Source organism: Zalophus californianus, chromosome 16 (genome assembly GCF_009762305.2).
Source record: "Zalophus californianus isolate mZalCal1 chromosome 16, mZalCal1.pri.v2, whole genome shotgun sequence".
Classification (NCBI taxonomy): Eukaryota; Metazoa; Chordata; class Mammalia; order Carnivora; family Otariidae; genus Zalophus; species Zalophus californianus.
The window spans coordinates 24,333,624-24,360,024 of NC_045610.1; the positions used below are offsets into that span (position 1 = coordinate 24,333,624).

The 26,401-nt window shown below is 38.9% G+C and overlaps 1 protein-coding gene across 1 annotated transcript in view; it reads right to left on the minus strand.

Moving 5' to 3' along the window:
- The window catches only part of AATF (apoptosis antagonizing transcription factor), a 100,089-nt gene that overhangs the window by 57,342 nt on the left and 16,346 nt on the right, over positions 1-26,401 (minus strand). The window contains exons 5-8 of the mRNA XM_035724678.1: positions 8,004-8,118; positions 5,780-5,981; positions 4,563-4,727; positions 3,170-3,253 (exon numbers count right to left, since the gene is read on the minus strand). Coding sequence (XP_035580571.1) covers positions 3,170-3,253; positions 4,563-4,727; positions 5,780-5,981; positions 8,004-8,118 — 566 coding nt within the window. The remainder of the gene's footprint in view (positions 1-3,169; positions 3,254-4,562; positions 4,728-5,779; positions 5,982-8,003; positions 8,119-26,401) is intronic.

The following is a 26,401-nucleotide window of genomic DNA, read 5'->3' on the forward strand; positions in this document are numbered from 1 at the left end:
TTACTATATGGCTTCCAGGAAGTTACTTAACTTCTCAGGGATGCAGTTTCTTGTAAGATTCTTTTCAGCCCAAAAATGATATGATTACTTATGATATCTGATACTCCTCAGTGCCCCCTCCCTGTCTATGTATATGTACACATATGTACATACCTATACATATGTACCTTTATTAAATAATACAGATATATTTTCCCAAAGTTGTAGTAATTTAAGGGCCATTATGAAACAAAGGGAGAGAGAGAGAAGGAGAATGTGTGTGTATGTTGGGTATTCTGACCCTGAACATCATTCTCAGTAGTTAGAGCATTTACACAGCCTGAATTAACCAAGTAAGCCTTTAAACCCTTACAATGAAACATTAAAATTCAATGTGGCTATAATCTCTTCCTTACAAAACATGGACCTAAAGAGTCTGGCTTCAAGTATGGTTTAAAAAAAAAAAAAAACGGCGAAGTGTATTATATTCACCACCCAGCTCTTCCATATGACCACATTAAAAAAACACAAATGAAAACTCACAGTCCCATTGTAATACATTGTACCACTTCTGAATGCAACACTTAGCTCAGGCTTACTACCCTGACAAATAAAGGAAAGCACTTTATGAAGCCAATTTAATTGGGAGGTGACAGAAAACATACAGCCATTTTCTTTAGCCTTATCATTGAATTGGCTTCAGCTCCAATCTCGGGCAAATCCCACTCAACAGAAGAAATTAACCAGGTCAGCAGAACAGGTGCTGCGCTCTGTCTGTCAAGGGCCTGGCATCACTACAATTACTTGCACACAATGAAGCAGTAATCTTTACAGATCATCTCTCCCAAGAAGTATACTGGAGAGGGAGAGGAAAACTGAAGGGAGGCAGGGGAAAGTGGGAAGAAGAAGAGGAATAGGAGGCAAAGAGAAAAGGCAAGAAAAGAAAATGAATGTGCAGCTGCCTCGCGGCTCAGCAGATGTCAGGATGTGATGTACGAGGCTCGGATAAGCTGTCGTAGCCTGCTGCCAAAGAGCGGTAAGTGATTAAAGCCTGCACAGTTCTAAGCACCATATTTAGAATCTGCGGGGTTTTAAGACTTGCACCCATTCCTTGCTGTGCTTCCAGATGTTGGCAACTGGTCCAGTTCCTACTGACTGTGCATGGATGGCAGCAGTTGGTACAGCAGCAAGGCAATCTGGAATGCTTCCGGAGATGCTGTACATTAACAAGTGTCACCCATCATTCACCTTTACAGAAGGCTGAAACAACTCCAATTTGCTGCCACTTCCCTCTTGGGATACAGCCAAGATAAAGTTGCGCCTGGCAGCCCCATTTGTTTCACTCAGGTGTTTCAGCTGCCTTGCTGACCTCTATTAGTTTAAGTTTTAATTTAGATTAACCCCAGCACCCCAATTAACCAGCAAGGGGAAAAGCTAAGATGTGACTAGTCATAACTCTGAAATCAGAATTTATCGAAGGTAAAATTATTAATTGGGATGAAGGGCCAATCAAGTAATGCTATTTCTTTTTAAACAGGCCTCCAGGCAAAAAAAAAAAAGATAAAAAAATTAAAAAAAATCTTTCAGACTAAGATTGCCAGTGGAAGCAACTTCTCAGTAATTTCAGTTTATTTTATTAAGCCTATTTAATTGATGATGCACTTTCCATCAAACAATGTACACTTCAATTAATGAAGACTGGAGCATTTCTGATTGTCTCCCATGATCTCACACAATTATACCGCATTAATATCCCATGTCAGGTACTTCCTTAGACACCCTAGAACAAAATAGAGTTCCCTACTCTTCTGACAAATGGATATAGTAAGAGAAGAAAAGGAAAAAAGAATCAGGAACTCTGACTAGGAACACCTGAGGACACACCAATCCTCTTTCCTATACCCTCTCATCATTACTTTTAAGGCTCACTCATGGCAATAATTTCATTGAACATTCCAGAGTGAAGAGAGAGATTATTATTTCTCTTCTTAGGGCAAAGACTCAGAGCTATCCCCTTTACACAATCACCTGTTCTACTGGCCTCGTGGTGTAATTGTCCCACGTTCCTTCCTTCATATTCCAAATACATAATATAGTTGTCATGGCTAAACCTTCAAGAAGCAGTTGCAAATTCCTTGGCAAAAGTTAACACGCTAAAAATTCAGCAGAGAAAAAAAAGAATATCTCGATAAATAATGGCTCAACAAAAGCTGGTGTATCACTGCTGGACAGCATCCCTGATTCTCCAGAGCTAGAAAGGGTACATCCTAAAGCACATTTCATTAAGTATGACTTATCAGGAGACCCAGGATTACAGAAATTATTTTAGTTCTTTAGAACAGCCCAAATGTTTAGTCTACCTTTACAGTCACTAGCATCATTAAAAAGAGCAGCATGCAAGCAATAATAATGTCTACGAAAGAACTGGGGGACATCTGGGAAGAGATTTCAAGAACTGGGCCATATTTCAACTTCCACCAATTCTGTCTGTCTTCAAAACACTACATTATTATTATAATCAATAGTAGCAGACAATCTCGATACATACTTAACTGATTTGGAGAGACACGCGTGTGTGCACGCATGTGCACGCGCACGCACCCCCCCCCCCCCACAAAGACGAGACACTTAATAGGCAATAGAACCAGAAGTGCAATTCAAAGACTCTGGTATCCCGGCCCTTTAGCTCCATGTCCCAATGTAATAGCAGTAAGACAAGAAACCAAATAACTAACAAATGTCCTCTATTAACATTAGCAAAAATGGCTGAGAAAGAATAAACCACCTGACTCAAAGAAGTTGCAGCTGTTTTACAGATGCTTTATACTCTGCAGCAACTAACAAAGTAGTTGTAGTCATTTTCATTTCAAAAGGAAAAATACAACATAGAAGCAGAACAACAGGGGCACCTGGCTGGCTCAGTTGGTAGAACATGAGACTCTCGACCTCCAGGTTGTGAATTCGAGTCCCACACAGGGTGTAGAGATTACTTTAAAAAAATTAACTCTTAAAAACAACAAAAACACAGACTCAGAACTACACACTAAGTCAATTCTATAGATAGCAGTTCTAACTCCCTGACTCTATCTTCCTTGCAAAGTAAGCTACCTTTTGGTCAGAGAATTCTATGAGTTGTTTTAAAATGCTAAAACCTGATCTGTAACAAAAGAAAAGAGTGTAAAAATCACACCTGGTGGTAAAAGTCATCGTCATCAAAGATTTCACTATCCAAGTCCTTCAGGTGGGCATTGGCAGGGGCTTGAGGAAGGATCTCCTATATGAAGGAGAAAAAAAGAAGCAGTGAATCCAAAACGGTTATCGAAGTAATGTAGCTACTACAAATAATGTGTGTAACAGTCAAAGAAGTTTTCCTTAAGATATAAAGAGCTCTTAAAATTAAACAACAAAAACATTCCAATAAAAAAAGTGGACAAAGACATTAATTAGGCACGCTGACATGAAAAGAACAAATCGTCAATCATATAAAAATATGTTTAACCTCATTCTAATTAAACACATGAAAATTAAATGAGAAGACACAGTGCTATCTTTCAGCTCTAAAACTGGCAACATTCAGTGCCAGAAAACAGAGCTGGTGGAAATGGAAATTAATGCAACCTTTTGGGAGGCAATCAGTAACATCTATCAGGATTTAAAATGTGTATTCTCTTTGATGTGACATTTCCACTTTGAGAAATATTTTCACACAAATACACGTATTATAAATGCTCATGAATGTTTCCTATAGCATTGTTTCTAAAGCTGGAGACAACATAAATATCCACTGTTTGAATAAATTATAGTACACACCCACACAATGGAATACCCCATAGCCTAATAGGAAAAATGAGATAAATCTCTATGTAATGATTTGGAAAAGTGCCTAGGGAAAATTAAATTTAAAAAATTATAAGATTTTATATAGAGTGTGTAACATTTTATGTATATATAAACACATATATCCATCCCATTTAGTTAAAAAAAATAGAACCATGTTTTTATATACATATATATCGTTATATGAATAGAAAATGCCTTGTTATAATTATGAACACTGGTTCAATCGGAGAAGCAGAATTTTACTTTTCATTTTAAATTCTTCTGAACTTTGAAAAAAATTAAGTATATATTTCTATAAGTAAAAGTTTCCTTTAAACAAAAGAATGTGTTCCAATTATGGATCCTTTTCTATAGTATCTAAATGTCGGACATAAAGCCAAAGGACACACTTCTTTCAGTACTGACATTTCTAGAGAAGCAGCTTTAAAATTGAATTTTTAAAAACTGGATTACGAATGCTTCCATTATGTATTACGAATGCTTCCATTACCAGACTCATGTCAAACTCAAAAATAAGAGAAGACTACACACAAGTTAATAATCGCTCCATTTTAACAGAACTTTCTCCTCCCATAAACTCTGTTTCCAGTAAATTTACAATCTAGTAAAGTAGTGCTTTTTTCCCTTTCTTTCACTAACTTCTTATACCAAGAGTAATACCTACAAGCAGGTGATCAGATTTTTCAGCTAATTAGCCTCACAGAAACTGCTCCTGTCATCACCCAGCATCCCAGAGCTCTTACCAGTTGTCCTGGCAAACTCTCTGGGAGAGGGTGCGTTGCCGGTTCAGGTTTGCCAAGAACTCGGTAGACAGAGCGCTTGGTCTGTGTCCTTCGAAGTAATCTTTCTTTGTCCATCAGAATATGATCGATCTGAGTCAAGATTGAGCGTTCAAAGGCACCAAAACCCTGCAACAACATTAACCAGTGTCAGATAATACAGAAAGTCTGTGCTGAAGGCAGCTACATTGGTTTCTCTATCTTTCTGTGTCAGCAGAGAAACAGACAATCCTCCTTATAGAGGGACTTCGTGCTACAGACTGAGTTTGTGAATGGCTGTAATTGTTCTCAGGGAAAAAAAAAATTAGTCTAAGGCAGGTCTATTACTTTCCCATACCCAGAGATTAACTTCCACACCTTCCATAACTGTTGAAAAATCCATTTCTTTCAGTGTTTTGTATTCCCAAACATTTGAACACTTACAAGGCCACAATTTCTAGAACAAAATACTCTTTTTTTTAAGATGTTATTTATTTGAGAGAGAGGGGGCACGTGTGAGAGAGCGCTCGAGCAAGGGGAGGGGCAGAGGAAGAGAGAATCCCAAGCAGACTCCATGCTGAGTACGGAGCCTAACATGGGGCTCAATCTCATGACCCTGAGATCATGACCTGAGCTGAAATCAAGAGTCGGAGGCTTAACCGACTGAGTTACCCAGGGTCCCCAAAATATTATTTCTAATAAAATCCCAGGTCTGAATGGCAGGAGCTCAGTAAATTTTTCTGTGGAAATGACTGATTACTATTACATCATGACATTATCCATATCAACGAGTTGTAGTTCCAATTTTTTTTTTTAAGATTTTATTTCCTTATTTGACAGAGAGAGACACAGCGAGAGAGGGAACACAAGCAGGGGGAATGGGAGAGGGAGAAGCAGACTCCCCACTGAGCAGGGAGCCCGATGCGCGGCTCGATCCCAGAACCCTGGGATCATGACCTGAGCTGAAGGTAGATGCTTAACCGAGTGAGCCGCCCAGACGCCCCTGTAGTTCCAATTTCTTTTTAGGTTGCCCCAAACTCTGTTACACACATGCGCGCACGCGCGCGCGCACACGCACGCACACACACACACACACACACACACACACACACACACACACACACACACACACACACACACACACACACACACACACACACACACACACACACACACACACACACACACACACACACACTTGCCTTCCCCAGTTTTCCAGAAGCCAGCTTGGTTTTATCATGCCACTGCTGAAGTGTGCGGTTCCTGTAGACTGTAAAGTCAGCAAAACGCTTTGCCATGAAGCTGGGATAGTCCTCCATTTCCAGCTTCCTCTTTGCTGGGGCCCTTCTCTGCTGTTTCGTCTCTTCTACTAGCTCTTCATCTTCACTGGAAATCTCCTCCTCACTGAAAAGCCAGTAAGAACATTCAGTTCAATGGGCACAAACACTACCCAAGTAAAAAGCTAGGCTCACATGAAGTCGAGAGTATTCAGGCCTTCCCTATTCTGTCTACATTTTAAAAACACCATAGATGTGAGGGTGGCTTTTTTTGTTTGAAAAGAATGTTAGGGAGGTCAATCAAAAACTCTTGTAACTTTTCAAATAAATATAAAAACTACTGGCTTAGAGATATTTTTTTAAAAGGTAAGCAAACCATAAAAATAAATGAGGTTGTAAAAACATTATTAGAAATGCATATGAACCAGGTCTATACTGTTACAAGATGGTCTTTAAAAATTAAACACATAATCATACTTTTATGACCTTAATCCCCAAATCAATAAGGGAAATGTGTCTCCCTATAACCAATTGTTCAGGAAAGCCAAATAATATTAGTTGAATCAAAAGAAGAGGGCTGAATGTGAAGAAAACTCAAAGTCGTGGGCAACAGAACGGGAACTAAATTGCAGTAAAGGCAACTGCCCAGAGAAAGGAATACAGCCTCTCTCAAGCCACGTATATACTCCCTGGACTACCGACCCCAACACATTGTAGGTGCTCAATAAATGTGAGCTGACTTCTTGTCCCTCCAGCTAATTCAGTAAAAAAGAATGGAGCAAAGGATAAGCCCAAAGGAAAAAAAGCAAGCAGGTACCATATACAGCAGGTTCAAACAATGGGTGGGGGCCGGGGGGGCTGTGGAAATCCTTCATCAAATGTGACAACTTCAGAAAAAGTAAACAGGTTTATTCCATGCTTTTCTGAAAAATTTCCACCCTTCAAAATAACTCCTTTCCTCTTAAAAAGGAGATGGCTGTGACCAGCAATTCCATGGTATTGGCACAAAGTGCTTCATAAACATTAATTAAGAATTAAAATTAAGGGATGCCGGGTGGCTCAGTGAGTTAAGCGGCTGCCTTCGGCTCAGGTCATAACACCCAGGTCCTGGGATCGAGCCCTATATCAGGCTCCTTGCTCAGCAGAGAGCCTACTTCTCCCTCTGCCTGCCACTCCCCAATGCTTGTGCTCTCTCTCTCTCCTCCCCCCACCGACAAATAAATAAATAAAATCTTAAAAAAAAAAGAAAAGGGAAGGAAGGAAGGAAGGAAGAAAAAGAAAGAAAGAAAAAGAAAAAAAAATAAAGGGGCTCCTGGGTGGCTCAGCTGGTTAAGCATCTGCTTTTGGCTCAGGTCATGATCCCAGAGTCCTGGGATCGAGCCCTGCATCGGGCTCCCTGCTCTGCAGGAAGCCTGCTTCTCCCTCTCCCTCTGCTGTGCTCTCTGTCAAATAAATAAAATCTTAAAAAAAACAAAAGAATTAAAATTAAGGGGCACCTGGGTGGTTCAGTCAGTTAAGCGTTTGCTTTCAGCTCAGGTCATGATCTCAGGGTCCTGGGATCAAGTCCCACATCTGGCTGCCTGCTCAGAGGGGAGTTTGCTTCTCCCTCTCCCTCTGCCCACCCCCCCATGTGCTCGCTCTCTAACAAAATCTTTAAGAAAAAAAAAAAAGATTTAAAATGACAAAATATGCTTTCATCTCCTAATTTCTTTTAAAGATTTATTTATTTATTTGAGGTGGGGAGGGGCAGAGGAGAGAGAGTTTCAAGCCAACTCCATGCTGAGTGCAAAGCCTGACACGGGGTTCGATCTCACCACCCTGAGATCACAACCTGAGCCAAAGCCAGGAGTCGGGACACTCAACTGACTGCGCCATCCAGGCACCCCTCATCTCCTAATTTCAATAGGTCTAAAGAAAAGGCAAGCCTTTTATGGAAGTCCACAAAGAAAAGCAGGCACAAGTAAATATAAAAATGGAAAAACTAATTCCCAATTTATGTGCCATCCTGGCCACCAGTTAAATGTCAGAAGGTCTTTCTCTTTACTAAGTCTGATATCTGCCTGCAGAAGATTTGGCTTTCTTTTTCAAAAAATGATGGGAAACTACTCAGACTAAAATAAGCAACCCCACAGCTCAATTCCTTCCTTACCTTTCTGCTTTGGGCTCTGTCCCATCTACTAAATATCTAGTGTCTGGGTACTGGAAAAGTAACTCTTCCTGAAGATCTGCCAATGACCTCAACAATGCTTTAAGGGCCTTGTGACCTGGGAAATAGAGCACAGAGAAGGAACAATCAATTATCTACAATTCTCCAAAGTAGGCAATGCCTGTAACTCATGACTCCTGAGCAGTTCTGGCCTGGGTGAAGGGGCCGGCAAAGGGCAGCTGGGGACTAAGAACTCTCTGAAACACAAAATTCTTGAAAGGAGATAATGCCAGTGCCTACTTCACAGGCTTGTTGTGGGGAACAAGTGAGGTAACACATGTAAGGTGTGTAGGAAAGGGTCTGCAATATACTGTGAGTTCTCAAATTTAGTAAGATTGACAAACTCCTTCCCTGCCTGTCATCATAACCAATCATTTGTCCCTATGGTGCTAGTTTCTAAAGGTAACCCACCGACCTCCTGGATTATCCCTCTATCAATCAACTCCTTAAGCAATTCCTCCTCTTCTCAAGAGCACAACTTTGTCCTGGGCTCCCTACCACCATCACTGCCACCGCCCTCCCTCAGGAGATCTCATTTGCCTCTGGTTTGAGCTGCCACCTCATACACACAATCTCCCCGCACATATTCCTATGAAAAGTTCTTGTTCACTTATGAAAACCCAAGTTAATGACTTACTATTTGCAGTACTGTATTGTGTATTAAAATTTTGCACATCGAAAACATGTTCTTACCTGGTTCTCCACATAGCCGACAGGATGCATTTGTAGTAAAGCTGGTCAGGATTAAGTATACAGTCTACCGCTAAGAACTTTCCAGATAAAAACTGGCCCTCTGAGAACTGAACTCTTACCTTCTTTATCAGCCTAATCCTGTTAAAGGGGCTAACTAGACACTGATAATCACTATTTATGCGTTGGTAGCTCAGACACCTCTCCTACTATCGAGCTTCCACATTTCCAGTAACTGCAAGAAAATCTTCGCATGGATGCTCCATCACTCCTCCAAATATACCATGTCAGAAACAGAACTTTGTTCTTCCTACCTAATATTTCTCCCTTGTCTGACTTTCTCTGTTTAATGTGTTTTCTTAGGTGATCACTGACATTTTGGTGCCCTTATTCTATATATTTAATCCATTGCTAAATCATGTGATTTTCCATTCTTATTATCAGTAATGGCTGTCCATTCATCTCTGGCCATGCTTCTCTCACACCTTCCCTCTTTCCCTTAAATAACTGTAACCTTCTTTCTCACAAGCACCCCTACTTTCATTTAGCAATCCCTACATTCATTGTTACTTTATATTCCATAGGGACTTCCGCCCACACAAACTTCAGTTAGCATTAACCACGGTTTTTAGTGCCTTTCCTAGAAAAGGTTATATCTTAAGAGACAGAGCCCATGTTTTCCAAAGTGAAACCACAAACCAATTTTGCATTTGCAAACTAGTTTTCAAAATTCCCAAGACCTAACCTTGAAAATCTTATGCTAAGTGAAATAAGCCAGTTGCAAAAGCCCAAGTACTGTGTCATTCCACTTACACGACGGACCTAGAACAGTCAAATTCACAGAAGCAGAAAGCAGAATGGTGGCGGTCAGGGGTGCAGGGAGAGGGGAATGGACACCTATTCCTGTTCAACAGATACGGAGTTTCAGATTGAGATGTTGAAAAAGTTCTGGAGATGGATGATGGGGTTGTTGGGACAAACATGTGAATGTACTTAACTGATACTGAACTATATACTTACAAATGGTTAAGCTGGTAAATTTTTTTTTTTTTTTTTTTTTTTAAGATTTTATTTATTTATTTGAGAGAGAATGAGAGATAGAGAGCACGAGAGGGAAGAGGGTCAGAGGGAGAAGCAGACTCCCCGCCGAGCAGGGAGCCCAATGTGGGACTCGATCCCGGGACTCCAGGATCATGACCTGAGCCGAAGGCAGTCGCTTAACCAACTGAGCCACCCAGGCGCCCTAAGCTGGTAAATTTTATGTCATGTATATTTTAACACAATTAAAAAAAAAAAACCTTTAAATGTTCCCAAAGCAGGGCATAATGAATAATTCTACCATCCCAGTTCATCTCTGTACAGAAAAAAATCATCTATAGCCCTTCAATCTTGAGCTTAGTCAAAAGAACAGGGGAAAAAAAACAATGAAATATTAATCAGCCTTTAAAAAGAAAGAAATTCTGACTCAGGCTACAACACATGCATGAACCTTGGGGACATTATGCTGAGTGCAATAAGCTAGCCATAAACAGGTACTATATCATTCCACTTATAGGAGGTACCTAGAGTAGTCAAATTCATAGAGGCAGAAAGTAGGAAGGGGGTTACCAGGGCTTGGGGGAGAGGGGAATGGAGACTTGTTTAACAGGTATGGAGTTCTAGACTTAGAAGACAGAAAAGTTCTGGAGATTGGTAACACAACAGTGTGAATATACTTAACACTACGGAACTGTACACTCAGAAATGGTTAGGGAAATTTTTGAATTCCTATATTGTACACCTGAAACTAATGTAACACTGTATGTTAACTATACAGGAATGAAATTTTATCTTAGGTAAATTTTAAGTTATGTGCTTTTTCCCAAAATAAAAAATTTAAAAGAACAAGAAAAGCAGGTGCCTATCCCTTACTTCCTATAGGTACCATGTGTCCATGATGTAAAATAGGAAATCAGGAACCATGCAGGGGGGAAGCTACAGAGCAGTCTGTAATGTTCATAGCTGCTTGCCCCCAGCAAGCGAGTCATAATGCGACTCTCACATGTAGCATAACTAAGAACTGTGAAAACATCCAACGAAAAGACTACTATTTTTAAGGGCCACTTTCAAGTAGCTGTACAAGCCTTTTTATTTTGTTCAAGTCAGTTTAAAAAAATCCACTGCAGATATATTAGATAGCATATCAATCCAACAAGAAAGCAGAGAGCCAATATCAGTAAATCAAAGTGTGCCTTTCTGTTAATACTCTCTCATATGTTTTCATTTTATACACCCCTTCACCCAGTCAGAAAGTAGCCCTGAAGTATTTAAGCTCCATTCAGGGATAGCACCACCACGCATCAAAGTGCCAATAGACCAGAGATGAAATCTGCAATTCTGTGCTTCTAACCACAAAAAAAAAAAGAGAAAGAAGAAGAAGAAGAAGAAGAAGAAGAAGAAGAAGAAGAAGAAGAATGGAAGAAGAAGAACAAGAAGAAGAAGAAGAACAAGAACAAGAACAAGAAGAAGAAATAAAGAAAAAGAAAAAAAGTGCTTATCAAAGTAAAGTCACCAGTGACCAATACATGGACAGCTTCCTGTAAAGAGATATAGAAGAAAGAACCCAATTCTCATTTCTTTGCAATATTAGGGCCACATTTCCTTCCACTAAGATTTTATGTAAAATCTGAAGAGACCAGACAATCCTTTCCTGGATACAACAGGCCACATCTGATAAGAGTGAGAAAAGACTCTCCTAGAGACTCAAATCCAACAGTGGATTCTTCCCAGCCAAAATACAAAACCAAACCAAAGCCAGCCTTCTTTTTATCACTCATATAGGACCAAATTCTGTTTGTTCAGCCTTAGGAAAAATGAAGAGAATGGAACCAATGGTTTCTAATTCACCTTTTATATTTCTCCTAATTACTGTCAGAGTTACAAAAGTTAAAAAAAGCAGCAGAGAGGCATATACTTTCTTCTCTCTCCGTCTTGGCACGTGGCCACAAAACAAATGGAGACTGTCAAGGATATATATGTTTATTTTGTCCTACACGGTCCATTTCCGAGGTTCCCTTAAGAGGAGATTAAGAAGGACATATGCCTCACTGTATTATCAAGATACAACCTCAGCATCTGGGCACCAGCTTTAGGAATAATTTTCCAACTAGACAATCAATGGAAAGAGTGCTTCACTAAGGGTCAGAAGCCCTGTATTCTGACACTACTACTAACTAGTCATTTTATACTGAGCAGACCAATTTAATCTTTGAGTCGCAATTTTCTCATCTGTAAAATGTAGATAATCCTTTGTGTATCCCACAGAATTTAGGTGAAAAATAATAAACATGTTTTTTTATATATCAAGGCATTTCATAAATTTTTAAATGCTGTGGATATAGAAAGTATATCATGATCAAAAAAATCATCTTTCACATGGTGAAAATCCCAAGTTCTGCTTGCACTGATCGACAGTGCTAGGACTGAACTAGTATTCACAGAGTCCTATATTAAGTATTCATTTACACACTACCCATATGCAAGCATTCTATATATAAAATGTCACCAATCTAAAAACCATTTTCACCTAACAGCTTTATTTTTCACCCTGATTCATCTTGGCTGTTCAATATAAACAAAATTGTAGGCAGAGAATAAGTCTGGACATAGGCACAGTTCATTAATTAGATTATAAACCAATAAGTACAACTTCTGGCAAGGGGATTAGAGGGGGAATGCAGACAGTGAATTTATAACTAAAATAAAGCTTACCTTATCAGCTTTTAAATATCTGTACAGTTATTTTTAAAATAAACATGAAAACATACAATAATTTATGTACAAGTATACATAAATTCCCACATTCCTATTACGCCAGATAAATACAATGAACTAGAATGTATAGATTACAAGAGCATTTTTTTCTCCTTCAAAAGTAACTCTAGAACCAGAGCTAAACTATAGGTCAAAATGACACACGATATATTGGCCTGAGAACAATACTTTTCATTCAAATCCACACAAGCCTGCCACTTGCACTAGTCATCCCCGGCAATTAATCCCCCAAGAAAGACGTTTGATTAAATCTTTTCAAGCAAATCCTTTGCTTTGCTTTTGTTAGTTCACTTCTTGTCAACATCTATTAAAATATGCCTTTAATTCTCCCACAATCTTAAAAAACACCGATTCCACTGTCTTCAACTTTAATCAACTGTATGGCCGGCATTTTTCATTTCATAATAATGTGCTGCTTGGAATTCAAGAGGCAGGCTCAGCATCAATCATCTGGTAAGAATTTTTCCACTGCAATAAATATGCAAATGAGGAGAGCCAGTCAGTCGTATTTCAGGCCCGACTTGCTAGTGTTTTAAAAAAGACACAAATTTATTAATTGCCGGTGGCCAGAGGAATCCTATTACTTTGGGCATTGATTACAAAGCTGTGTGAGTGATTATTGTGCAACTCGCGGGCTACCCAGGCATGAGGAAAAATTATTAAAGCAAGGCAGAGATTATCAACTCAGAATAACAATAAGCCTTAACATTTAGGCCCTAACTTCTTCAACAAAGAATTACGTGAAGGCTCCACTGTATCATAATTCCGAATTCTGTCAGTATTACTGTTTGGGCTTGTTCTATATTCCCCAAGCAGAATGGCGTTACCAGTAAGAAAGAGTACTGCAGGTTACAAATTCCTGAACACCAACCACATGGATGAGTTGCTATCATCTCCAATGTGTGTCCAACGGGAATTTTCATATATCCACATATGTATACACATATACAGGTGTGTGCACATATGTATTCCCAGATCTGGATAAGTGGATGTGTTATTATGAGGACTGTGGTTTTAACTGGAACAGGATAAGGAGTTCTACCTCTGTGTGTTGGTTGGTTGGTTCTGCGGACCGAAAGCAGAATTTTTTTAATGGTACAAAATAACCACCAGGATAACTTTTCAAAGCAGAGCATGGGGACTGATATTCTAAAATCATGATGGCTAAAGCCAAAAGCAGCCTTGGGTTTCCATATCTCCGGGGGCACTACAGTAGAAGGCGTGCAGTCTATGGAGGAGTCCATGGAGGAAACGGTTTGATAGGCTAATTCTGAATGCAAAGTGTTTTTGTGAGAAACATTCAACCCAAGACATATTAAATCAAGTAAGAAAGAGGACTCGGTGGACAAAACTTATTTTTTTCTCTTAAGAGAATGATGTGGGAAACTGGGGGGGTAAGTGGAAGTTGAAATAAGGGAAAGATGAAGAGACATATGATAAAATATGTTGGGTGAGCCTCCTCACAGAGAGAAGCAAAAAGCAAAAAGCAAAAAAAAAAAAAAAAAAAAAAATCCTTAACATTTTACATTACTGCCACACTAAGTAACATGATAGATAGTATGCATTTGAGTTCTGTGGAGGGACATCCCACTCAAGCTGTAATTTCTGACCAGGCATGAATTTATAAGGAAGGGAAAAGAACTGCAGAACTTCTTAGGTTTCCCTGAATACTCCCTCAAATACCTTGATGAAGTGTGTCAATAAATCCTTAAAAAGCCCTATAGGACACAGCAATCTAACTGATCAATGTACTTCCCGAAATCCACTACAGTTCTCTTCCACTTCAAAGGCCCCAGACAACCTCCATTGCTCCATGGTACTTCCCTAAAAAGGGAAATGTTTTTTTCCGCTTTGAACAGAAAGAATAAATGCTCAGAATATGAAGTGCTTAAAACCCAAGCTTATTTACAAGTAATTGTTTAAACTGTCTAACAAGAGTTACTCAGGGAGAGAAGAGATACTTTCATTTTTATCTGATACACTTTTGAACGGTTTGAATATAAGCATATATTACTTTTATGATTTAAAATATTACTAAAATTTAAAGTAAACTTTGAAGAAAACCTACTCAAAATAAAATTAGAACCACAACCCAAGTAACCCTCTCTGTTTCATATAAGACAGCCTGATCCTTTCTTATTAAAAAGGCTTTAGGGGTGCCTGGGTGGCTCGGTTGAGTGACTGCCTTCAGCTCAGGTCATGATCCTGGAGTCCCGGGATCGAGTCCCGCATCGGGCTCCCTGCTGTCAGCGGGGAGTCTGCTTCTCCCTCTGACCCTCCCCCTTCTCATGCTCCCTCTCTCTATCTCATTCGCTCTCTCAAATAAATAAATAAAATCTTTAAAAAAAAAAAAAGCCTTTAAACAAACAGCCTCTTAGGCATTGTGAAACTACTCCTAATGCAAATGCCCCAATTCTCTCTATAGTATGGGTCTGAAAAATGGGGATTCCCATGCAGAATCGATCACTCCTTTCTCAGCATCATTCGCATCACTGCTATAGCACTTGTCATATTGTACTGAGTCTGATTTCACTATGTTGTAACAAGCTACTTGAGAGCACAAACCTCATCCTGTCACTCTGGCATCCAACACATCCCCTGGGCCCTAAAAGGTATTCTACAAATATAAGTTCGTTCCAGAGAAATGATGCCTCAGGCACATGGCAGAACATCTAATTACACTATCATTTCCAAATGTAAATGCTGACAAGCAAACAAAATGTGAACAACATATTCGCTAACTTCAACAAGTATGTATCCTCAACAAACTGACTTTTGTTAAGAAAAGCAAAGTAATCAAACTTAACTTTTTCCTGTAACTGTTATGATGTATAGGCTACTCCTAAGAGTCTCAAAACCATCTTACCAGATTTAAGAATTTACAAACATTACAATGCATTCACCTGAAGACATAATAATTACCACTTAGATGGATAAAAGAGGCTCAGAAAATAAGACTGTTTTGTGTTTCTTTTAATATTAGTAAGACTAAGCATTATTCATTTGCCAACCCGAAATGAAAACACTTTGGGAGGTTGCTTTCGTGTGAAAACAGTTAAATATTTATGCCTTGGAAGTGGTTTACCTTTCTCCACACCTTACTATGAGCTCCTTGAGATAGGGATTGTGAACAATTCACCTTGGTATGGCTGGTGTTGGCAAATGGCAGGTTGTTGAATGAATAACTGAATAAAAATGGCATCCTAATAATTTTCTTGGCTTCACAGGAAAGTGAGGTTTACTCCCCGGAAACTCTGCTGCATCCTCACCACACAATGTCAAGGAGGGGGCAGCTCTGTGGACAGAGGTGTATTTCAAGTCTTCAAAGAAGTAACTCCAAGTATAGTATTGGTATTCATTTACATACATTACATAACCCTTTTAAGAATGGGGAAACGAACACTGCAGCCATAGAGCTACAGCCTAAGAAAAGACCATACTATCACTATTAACAGTTAACATCACGAAGAACCCACGAAGTGGCAGGCCCTAGCCTAGGCACTTTATATGTATTACATAACTCATTTAAACCTTCTCAATAACCCTTGAAGGTGGGTACTATTATACTGCCGTCATACTGATGAAGAAAATTAAACACTACTACAAGCTTTAAAAAGAACTACACATTGTTCATTTTCTCCATCAATGTATCCTTAAATAGTCATGTATCAAAACAATCTGGAAAGCAAAGTATAATGACACTTCCAATTATAAGAAATGACAAAACACGGGCGCCTGGGTGGCTCAGTCGGTTAAGCGTCTGCCTTTGGCTCAGGTCATGATCCCAGGGTCCTGAGATGGAGCCCCGCATCGGGATCCCTGCTCAGCGGGGTGTCTGCTTCTCCCTCTCCCTCTGCCTCTCCCCGCTGCTCATGTTCTCTCTCTCTCTCTCTGTCCCCCACACTCTCTCTCTCAAATGAATAAATAAAATCTTAAAAAAAAAAAAGGAATGACAAAATCGCCCTCCCTCCCTAATACCACTACATGATAAAAACAAAAAACAAAAAACACAATACTAATCAGACTCTGTTAAAATGCTTTGTCCAAATTTGGTTCCCACACTAGGAAAAACAAAGTGGAGAAAATAAAGGAAGCCCAAATCTATATGGACAGAAGGCAGGCCCAGTAAGGTAAGATGAAGGGATATTCGCTTAAGATGAAAAAAAAGAATGGTAAGAAATGGATTAATAGTCTCCAAAATTCAAATGGCCAAACACATCAGAAGAGATGTTTGGCCTCACTTAAGGAAAAGGAAAAAAAAAAGAAAAAGGAAAAGAAACCGGAAACAATGTGATATTGTTCTGATATTACCCGATGCTGGCAAGAACGTGAGGAAAGGGGCACGCTCCATGGACAACCGGTAAGAGTTTAACGAGCACGACATACCCAGAGAGCAATCTGGAAAATGTACCCACGGTTCGCACATGCACACCACCTGACCCTACTATTCCATTTCTAGAAACTAACCCCAACGAAATCAGCAGATGAGAAAGCACAGAGGCAGGTACAAAAACATTATTTTTAGCATTGTTTATAACCGGTAAAAACTGCAAACATATTAAGTGCCCATTTATAGGTGACTGGTTAAGTGAATTTATTTTAGCCAGAGAACTTTCTGTGCAGCTGTTGAAAAGGATAATTATAAATGGAACTTGTTCTGAATAAACTAAACTATAAAATACGTTTTGGGATAACTGAAGTAATCAGAATATGAAGTGGACATATCATTAGGATTATCAGGAAGTACTAATTTGGTTAGGTGAGATGAGAGTGTTTATGTAAGAAACGTTCTCATTTTTTAAATGCCATTTACAGAAGTATTCAGAGGCAAACTGGCATGATGATTGTAATTTACTTTAAAATACTTCAGGAGGGGCGCCTGGGTGGCTCAGTTGGTTAAGCGACTGCCTTGGGCTCCGGTCATGATCCTGGAGTCCCGGGATCGAGTCCCACATCGGGCTCCCTGTTCGGTGGGGAGTCTGCTTCTCCCTCTGACCCTCCCCCATCTCATGCTCTCTCTCTCAAATAAATAAAATCTTAAAAACAAAATAAAATACTTCAGGAAAAAGAAAAACAAAGATAGCCAAGTATTTTTTTTTAAGAAAGAAAAGGTAGATTTATATTCATTAACATGGGAAGATGTAAAGTGTGATGCCATTTACCATTTTAAAAAAGTTTAAACTGACAAAGTATTGGGAAGGATATACACCAAATTGCTACAAATGGTTATTTACGGGAGGGAAAAAGAAGACTTTCACAATCCAGGTTACATTTCAGTACTGTTGGGGAGGAAGGGGAACAATACTGTTCGGAAAAAAATTTTTTACTGCAAACACATTTTACTTTTATGACTATTAAAAAAAGTAATTAAGATTAAATATATACAATAATACAAAGAGGTCTTCTGAGGTAGAATTCTGCCTGTCGACAGAAAATCAAAGAAGGAGAAACAGATTAAAACAAAGGGGAGAAATTAGAAGTGGCCATAAATTTGACCGATAAGGAGATCATCTATCCCTAGAACTAGTTTAAAATTTCCCCTGTGTGATTCACAAAAGAAATGCCACGGACCAATAAATGTAAGAGAAAAAAATGTTTACCCTCATTAAACACTGGGAAGTGTAAATTTAAAAAAATGTAAACCAAAATAAGCAGAAACCATTTTCCATTTATCAAAGTGACAAAGATGAAACAAAATTATAAAGTCCAGTGTTGACAAGGATAAGGGAAACTGAATTCATATAAAGAAAGTCAGAATGTAAAGTGATACAACCTTTCTGGAGGGCGATTTGGCGATACAGATCAAAAGCCTTAAAATTTCACATACCTTAGAACACATACTAATTCCACATCTAGAAATTTATTTTACTCAACAAAGTAATCATGGATGTAAGTAAAGATTTAATAACAATGATGTTTATTACATTATTTATAAAAATGAAAACATGGAAACGATCCAAATGTCCAACAATAAAGAACTGGTTAAACTATCCCTATGATGGAAAGTCTATGCTGCCATTAAAAATAATCCTGTAGAACAATATTTAATGACATGGAAAAACATTCATAATCTTTACGTGGGAAAAAAAACAGATTGCAAAACAGAGTATAGAATATAGTTCCACTTTAGTTCTAACTATGTGCCCATGGTGGGGAAAAAACGTGGAAAAGACATATACTGGGGTCGGGCTCCGCGCTCAGTGGCGCGTCTGCTTGGGACTCTCTCTCTCCCTTTGCCCCTCCCTCCGACTCATGTGAGCTCTCTCTCAAATAAATAAATAAATCTTAAAAAAACAAAACAACAACAACAACAAAACCCAAAACCCAACAGGCAAAAGAGTTAAACTGCATGCACAGTGCTTGGGTGGTGTGGCCAAGAGCAGAGGTTATAAGCAGAGCAGACCCCGGTTTCCACACTGACTTTGCCTCTGTGACCTTAAGCAAGTTCCTTAACCCTCTCCAAGACTTCACTTCTTCATATGTCCGGCACAGTTAGTGGCACTTATTTCATAGGCTATTGTGGGGACTAAACGAGACATTTGTAAAGAACTTAACACAGTGCCTGGACAGTAGGGCACAAGTACCAAATTGGAGCTATTTTTATTAATTATTAAGTATAAGGGCATCTGACAATGTACTTGCACAATGAAAATACCGAGATAGAAGTAAATTGATCCTGGTTTTCAAAATTGTCACATTTGATTTCTTTTCACTCATATTCTTTTATCTTATAAGTCTTACTGAGGACACCAGAAATGTTTTCTAATTAGAACTTGAGTTAAATGTCTGTCTCTGCCCTTCCTGATAACCCTCACCACATAACATTCATGTACCTTCTTGAGAATGTAAGAATCTTTAAGATTGTCTAAATAGCTTGTCTACACATAAAAATTTTCCTTGTATGGGGGCACGTGGCTGGCTTAGTCGGTAGAGTGTGCAACTCTTGATCTTGGGGTCATGAGTTTGAGCCCCACATTGGGCAAAGATTCCTTAAAAAATAATAATAAATTTAAAAATTTTCCTTGTATGAAATAGTATGAATAGCTAGTAAGAACTCTTCTCAAAATAGTAGCATGTTGGGTATTATTCGGAGGCAAATTTATCCAACTGCCTCAAGAAAAACAGAATGTGATAGATCTGAAACTAAACACCAAGCAAAACAATCAATATTATATGAAAGCTAATTAAAAATTACCAAAGAACTGAAGCTAAAGTCAAGTGCAGCCCAAGTATAACAAACTTTCAAAGCTAATCATATGGATAAACTTATTTGGGGTCAGGTTATAAATATAATAATTATAATAATCAACAGAGAATCATGTCTTAAAGGTATCATGATATTCAAATTTTCTCTAAGATAATTCTTAAGCAACCTTATATCCTATTTTTTTTTCCTCAAACTGGTCTTCCCATCCCCTCCCCTCATCAAACTTCCACTAAAACTTAATGGAAGAAAAAAAAAACTTAATGGAAGAAAATATATACATATTAAAATGTCTGGGATAATCCACTTCATATTGTTTTCTCTGAAAAGAAGGTACAGGGATTTGGGAAAGTGAGAGAAATTTTACTTTTTCCTTTACGTACATTGTTCTTGTATATATATTTTTTACAGTGAATATTATATATACACACTTATACAAAGATATATATGGATTTTATATATCTATATCTATATATATAGCAGCAGAAGAACATAAAGTCAAATTAAGTCCCACAAAATCCCTAGCAAGTTTCATAAATATCAGAGAAAAAATGTCTCCACTCTTGAAAATGCTTTGCAGCTTCTCACAGTATTTTTTCTTTTAAGATTTTATTTATTTATTTGACAGAAGAGAGACAGTGAGAGAGGGAACACAAGCAGGGGGAGTGGGAGAGGGAGAAGCAGGCTTCCCGCTGAGCAGGGAGCCTGATGCAGGGCTCGATCCCAGGATTCTGGGATCACAACCTGAGCTGAAGGCAGACGCTTAACGACTGAGCCACCCAGGCGCCCCTCTCATAGTATTTTTAAAGACAGACTAGCTACTATTCGGAAAATGCATTAGGAACAGATAAGCATTAGCCATGGCTGAGACCAGAAAGGAGGAACCTGCTGAACCAGTGATCTGATTTCATGTTTCCAACTGCTTTTTACACCCTCTTACATAACCTCTGCCTTAGACTCAGCTTCCAAAAGAATGGTATCGGAACCCAAACACTCTGGAAAGTGATTCCATGAAAAAGCAACTAAAAATAGGAATATTGTGAAACAGCTTACTTGACAAAGCATAGGAGCATGTTTGTCTAAATCTCTGGGGTCATTTGGGTTCTGAAAGGCAATTTCATTTATCAGTACAACTACTATTATGGAGAAGAAAAAAAATCTGGAAAATCAGAGTAAACAGAATTACAACTCAACACCATTACGCCTCCTATATTCAGCCAAGTGCAACAAACAACAAAAACCAAACACATAAATTCTCTGTCTTCCAGGGGGATTTTCCCCTTTTAAACAAAGGATTTACTTTCTACTCTTCCACTGTAGCCTCCTCATTTGGATCACTTGTTCCTATTTTGGTCCAATGTATCCCTTAGGAGTTTCAATGAGTTGTGAATTAATTGTTATTCACAAGCGAAAAAGAAAAAAAGAAGAAGAAAGAAAGAGAAAAAGCAGGATTAACTGCAATTGCCACTACAACTGTGAAGCGTGCATCTTGCACTTTCACCGTGTAAATAATGCACAGATCCTGCGGGAACATGCCAAACACCAGGATCCTTAATTAATGGAGCTCTTTAATGTGCAAATCAGGAACAAATTGCAAGTTCTGACTTGCATTGATTATGAAAACATTAATTGAATGAGCAAGACCCTAAAAAAAAGAAAGAGAATCCCAAGTCTTCGAAGAGACCAAAAGAATACAAAGCTCTGGAAACCAGACAAGTCTGACCGATGTCTAAAATGCAAACCTACAACTGAGTGCCGCTCACTAGCACACAACGTATTTAAAAACAAGAAACATAAAACCAACAGTTTGATCAGAAAGCAATCACTATAAAAGCGTCTAGTCTACCAATGCTTTGCATTAAGCAGAAAAATGAAGGCTTACTCCAGAAGCTCACAGACACTGCTTTAAGAGAAAAAAATCACTTTATATATATACACACTTATATGTATATAGGTATAACAAAACAATGCTGTCTCTTTAAAAAGAAATTCATCCTATATAAATTATAGCCATAAACTTTTCCTGCAGTGCAGCCTAATTAATTCTTGTTCTATACACAAAGGGAAATGCTGGGTGACAAATGGGTGTGAAGCCAGAAAGCTGCCAGGTCTGCAAAACATTTTCTACTTCAATTTATAAGCAATTTTGCAGTAAATCATCAACCAGAACCTGGAATCTCAGGAATCTCCGAGTGTCCAAACCACACTATATCACTTATCAAAGAGAGAAGGAAAAAGAGTTTAAAGACATCTCATTTTTCAGTTCTAACCCACATCAAAATCTAGAAGCTCTGTGCAATCTATTATTCTCTTCTGGGTAAGGTTTTAGTACCAAAGATATATTTTTCAAGCAAAAAATGACACTATAGGTTGATGTAACCCATTCCTCCATCCCCTAGAAGTACTGTATCATGTATCCATTACCATAAGAAATATTCCCAGACTTATCTGGGAATAAGCACACAACTATTTCCCCCCACCCCCTCAATCCAAGCAAAATGTCCACAATCAAGCCAAGCTGTTAGGGTTCAGTGGTGAACCACTGTGGAAAAACAGGTGGGAAACACTTCAAGGAAATGAGGCTACTGAAGAGGAAAATAGAAACTTCCAGGAACAGAGAGCAGGGCTGCCTCTTGCAGTCAGACCCCTCCTCCACCCCTAACCTCCGCCAGCCCCTGATGTGTTCTCCATCCTTGTAGTTTCACCTTTTCCAGAATGGCAACATAAATGGAACTGTAAAGTATATAATCTTTTGAGACTGGCATCTTTCACTTCGCAAAGGACCTCTGAGATTCACCCATGTTTTTGAATTTATCAAGTCTGTTCCTTTTTATTGCTGAATAAGGTTCCACAATTTGTTTATCTATTTGCCTACTAAAGGGCATTTGGGTTGTTTCCATTTTTTGATGATTATGAATAAAGCTGCTATAAACATGCATGTACAAGTCTTTATGTGCAGATACGCTTTCATTTCTCTATTGTAAACATCTAAGTCGTTCTGCTGGACATCTGGTAAATATATGTTTAACTTAATAAAAAACCACTCAACTCTTATCCAAAGTGGCTGTACTCCTTTGCATTCCCACCAGTAATGCCTGAAAGTTTGACTGCTCTGCATCCTAGGTGTCACTTGGTGTTATCAGGTGTTTGTTTTTAGTCATTCTAATAGGTATGCAGTGGCATTTCACTGTAGTTTTAATCTGTATTTCCCTCAACAGTGATTACGTTAAACATCCTTTCATGTACTTCTTTGCCAGTATATATCTTCCTTGGCTAACTTCTTGTTCAAATCCTTTGTCCTTTTTTATTGTTGTTTTGAGAGTTCTTTATATATTCTGGACATAAGTCCTTTGTCAGACGTGTCCGATTTGCAAATATTTTCTCTAGGTCTCTAACGTGTCTTTTCATTCCGTGAACACATCTTTCACAGAGCTGAAGATTTTAATTCTGAGTTAGCCCAACTATCAGTTTGTTCTTTTATGGATTATGCTTTTGATGCCATATCTAAAAACTCTTTGTCTAACCCAAGGTCATGAAGCTTCTTCTCCCATGTTTTCTTCAACACACCTTATAGTTCTGCTTCATTTTTAAGTCAATGATCTATTTTGTGTTAATTTTTGTATAACGTGTGAGCTACAAGTAGGAGTTCATTCTTTTGCAAATAAATGTGCTATTGGTATAGCACCATTTGTTGAAAAGACTATCCTTTCTTCATTGAACTGACTTTGCACCTTCATAAAAAGTCAATTGTCCCTATCTGTGTCAATCTATTTCTGACTCTATTCTATTCCATTGATTAAAGTAACTTTTAAGGGAATAAACCCACAAAGAAAGGACAGAGTATGAGAGAGATGATAGCAACTCAGTTTCTTAAGCTAAAAAGTCAATGAACTATATAGTTATTAGTATGCCTAGGGGTATCTGGGCGGCTCAGTCAGTTTAGTGTCTGATCCTTGGTTTCAACTCAGGTCGTGGGATGGAGCCCTGAGTCCGGCTCCATGCTCAGCATGGAATCTGCTTGAGATTCTCTCTCTTTCTCTTCCTCCCCGTCTGTCCCTTCCCTCACTTGTGCTCTCTTGCACACATTCACTCTCTCTCAAATAAATAAAACCTAAAAAAAAAGAAAAAAGAAAAAAATAATACCTAAAATTAAAAAGACTGACCACACCAAGTGTTTATTAGGATGTGGAGCAACTGGAACTCTTACACACTGCTGGTGGGATTATAAAATGGTATAACCACTTTGGAAAACAGCTTAGCAGTTTCTTTAAAAGTTAAACATATACTAGAGTGTCTGGTTGGCTCAGTCAGTACAGCATGCAATTCCTGATGTCAAGGTTGTGAGTTTGAGCCCCACACTGAGTGCAGAGATTACTTAAAAAAACAAAAAGAATTAAAAAAAAAAAGTCAGGGCGCCTGGGTGGCTCAGCCGTTAAGTGTCTGCCTTCAGCTCAGGTCGTGGTCTCAGGGTCCTGGGATCAAGCCCAGCATCGGGCTCCCTGCTCGGCGGGAAGCCTGCTTCTTCCTCTCCCACTCCCCCTGCTTGTGTTCCCTCTCTCGCTGTCTCTCTCTGTCAAATAAATAAATAAAATCTTAAAAAAAAAAAAAGTTAAACATATACTAACCATGTGACTCAGCCATTCCATTTTTAGGAGAAAGTACATGCATATAAAAACATGCACACAAATGTTCATGGCAACTTTATTTGTAATAGCCGATAACTGGAACCAAAACAAACTGTATATCCATCTAATGAAGTATTACTTAGCAATAGTAGGCAATGAACTATTGACATATGCAAAAACATGGATGAATCTCAAAATAATTACACTGAGTGAAAGACAGATAAAAAAAGAATACAACTGTAGGATTCCATTTATATAAAATTCCAGAAAACACAAACTCATCTATAGTGACAGAAAACAGATTAGTGGTTGCTTAGGGACAGGGAGAAGCAGGAAGGAAAGATTATAAAGAAGCTGAATAAACTTCTGGGGATAAGGAATATGTTGTCTTCACTGTGATCATGGTTTCATGGGTGTATACCCATCAAATTGTACAAATGCTGACAGGTTAAGTAAGCTGAGGATTAAGAACTGACCATTTCATTTAGCAACATGGGGGGTCATCTGTGACCTAGCAAGTAGTTCGGGTAGAATGGTAGATACAGGCTTGACTGGAATGGGTTCATGAGAGAATAGGAAAAAGGGATCTGAGATAATGAATACAGACAACTCTTTCTAGGGATGTGGCATTAAAGGGGAGCAGAGAGAGGGGACCCATATACAGTTTACTGTATGTCCATTACACTTCAATAAACCAGGTTTTATTATTTATTTATTTTTTTTTTAAAGATTTTATTTATTTATTTGAGAGAGAGAGAGAAAGCACATGATAGGGGAGAGGGTCAGAGGGAGAAGCAGACTCCCCGCCAAGCAGGGAGCCCGATGCGGGACTTGATCCAGGGACTCCAGGATCATGACCTGAGCCGAAGGCAGTCGCCCAACCAACTGAGGTACCCAGGCGCCCCAATAAACCAGGTTTTAAAAAGCAGACAAATTAATAACTGATGTAACAAACCTCAGCAGGTTGACTCCTATGTTAGCAGTGAAGAAGAATGAGAAGCAGTCCCCTACGGTCCATGAACAAAACCCCAGAAGACTCAGGAACTGCCAGTGTTGGGCACCTCTAGAAGAGGAGAGCAAGACAGGGCTAAAAGCAGTCAATATACCAGATCCTTTCCCACAGGCAGAAGCTAAGAGCTTTATCCTCTGAAGAGAGGTAAACACAGTGTCTCTAGACAGGACACCAGAAATAGAGCAGGGTAAAGGCCATAATATTAAAAGCAGAGGAAATAAATTGAAGTTCAGAGATTGAATGCTCAGATCCCCAGCCTGCCCGCCTGCTCACCTGCTAGAAGACTGGCATTCCTCTAGCAACTATGATCCCATAAAGTGCAAAGATCTAAAGATATTGACCCTGGACTTCCCCAAATATGGCCCACACAGACCACTTCACAATGCAAAACACAGAAAAGAGCCCTATCTAAACATACAAAACTTCTAATCAACTTTTCAGTACCCTACTTTTTTTTAAGTTTTATTTATTTAAGTAATCTCTACGCCCAACACAGGACTCAAACTTATGACCCTGAGATTAAGAGTTGCATGCTCTTCCAACTAGCCAGCCAGGCGCCCCAGTACCCTACTCTTACAAGGATTACCAAACATCTAAGAAAAACATCTTTCATGTTCTACAGGGGTTAAAACAAAAGAAGAGAAAGCATGGAGGGAATGGGGCACCTGGGTGGCTCAGTTGGTTAAGTGTCTGCCTTCGGCTCAGGTCATGATCCCAGGGTCCTCAGATCCAGCCCCACATCTGGCTCCCCGCTCGGCGGGGAGTCTGCCTCTCCCTCTGCCCCTCCCCTTGTTTATTTTTCCTCTCTCTCTCAATACTTAAAAAAAAAAGAATACAAAAACTTAAAAAAAAAAAGCAAGCATGGAGGGAGCAAACTATGTAGGAAGAACACTTAAGAAAATATGTATCATGTATATCCTCAGAGAAGTAACATTGAAATTATAGAAGAAATAAAAATGCTGGATGGAAGGGTTTGAAAATAAAGCTGAGGAAATGT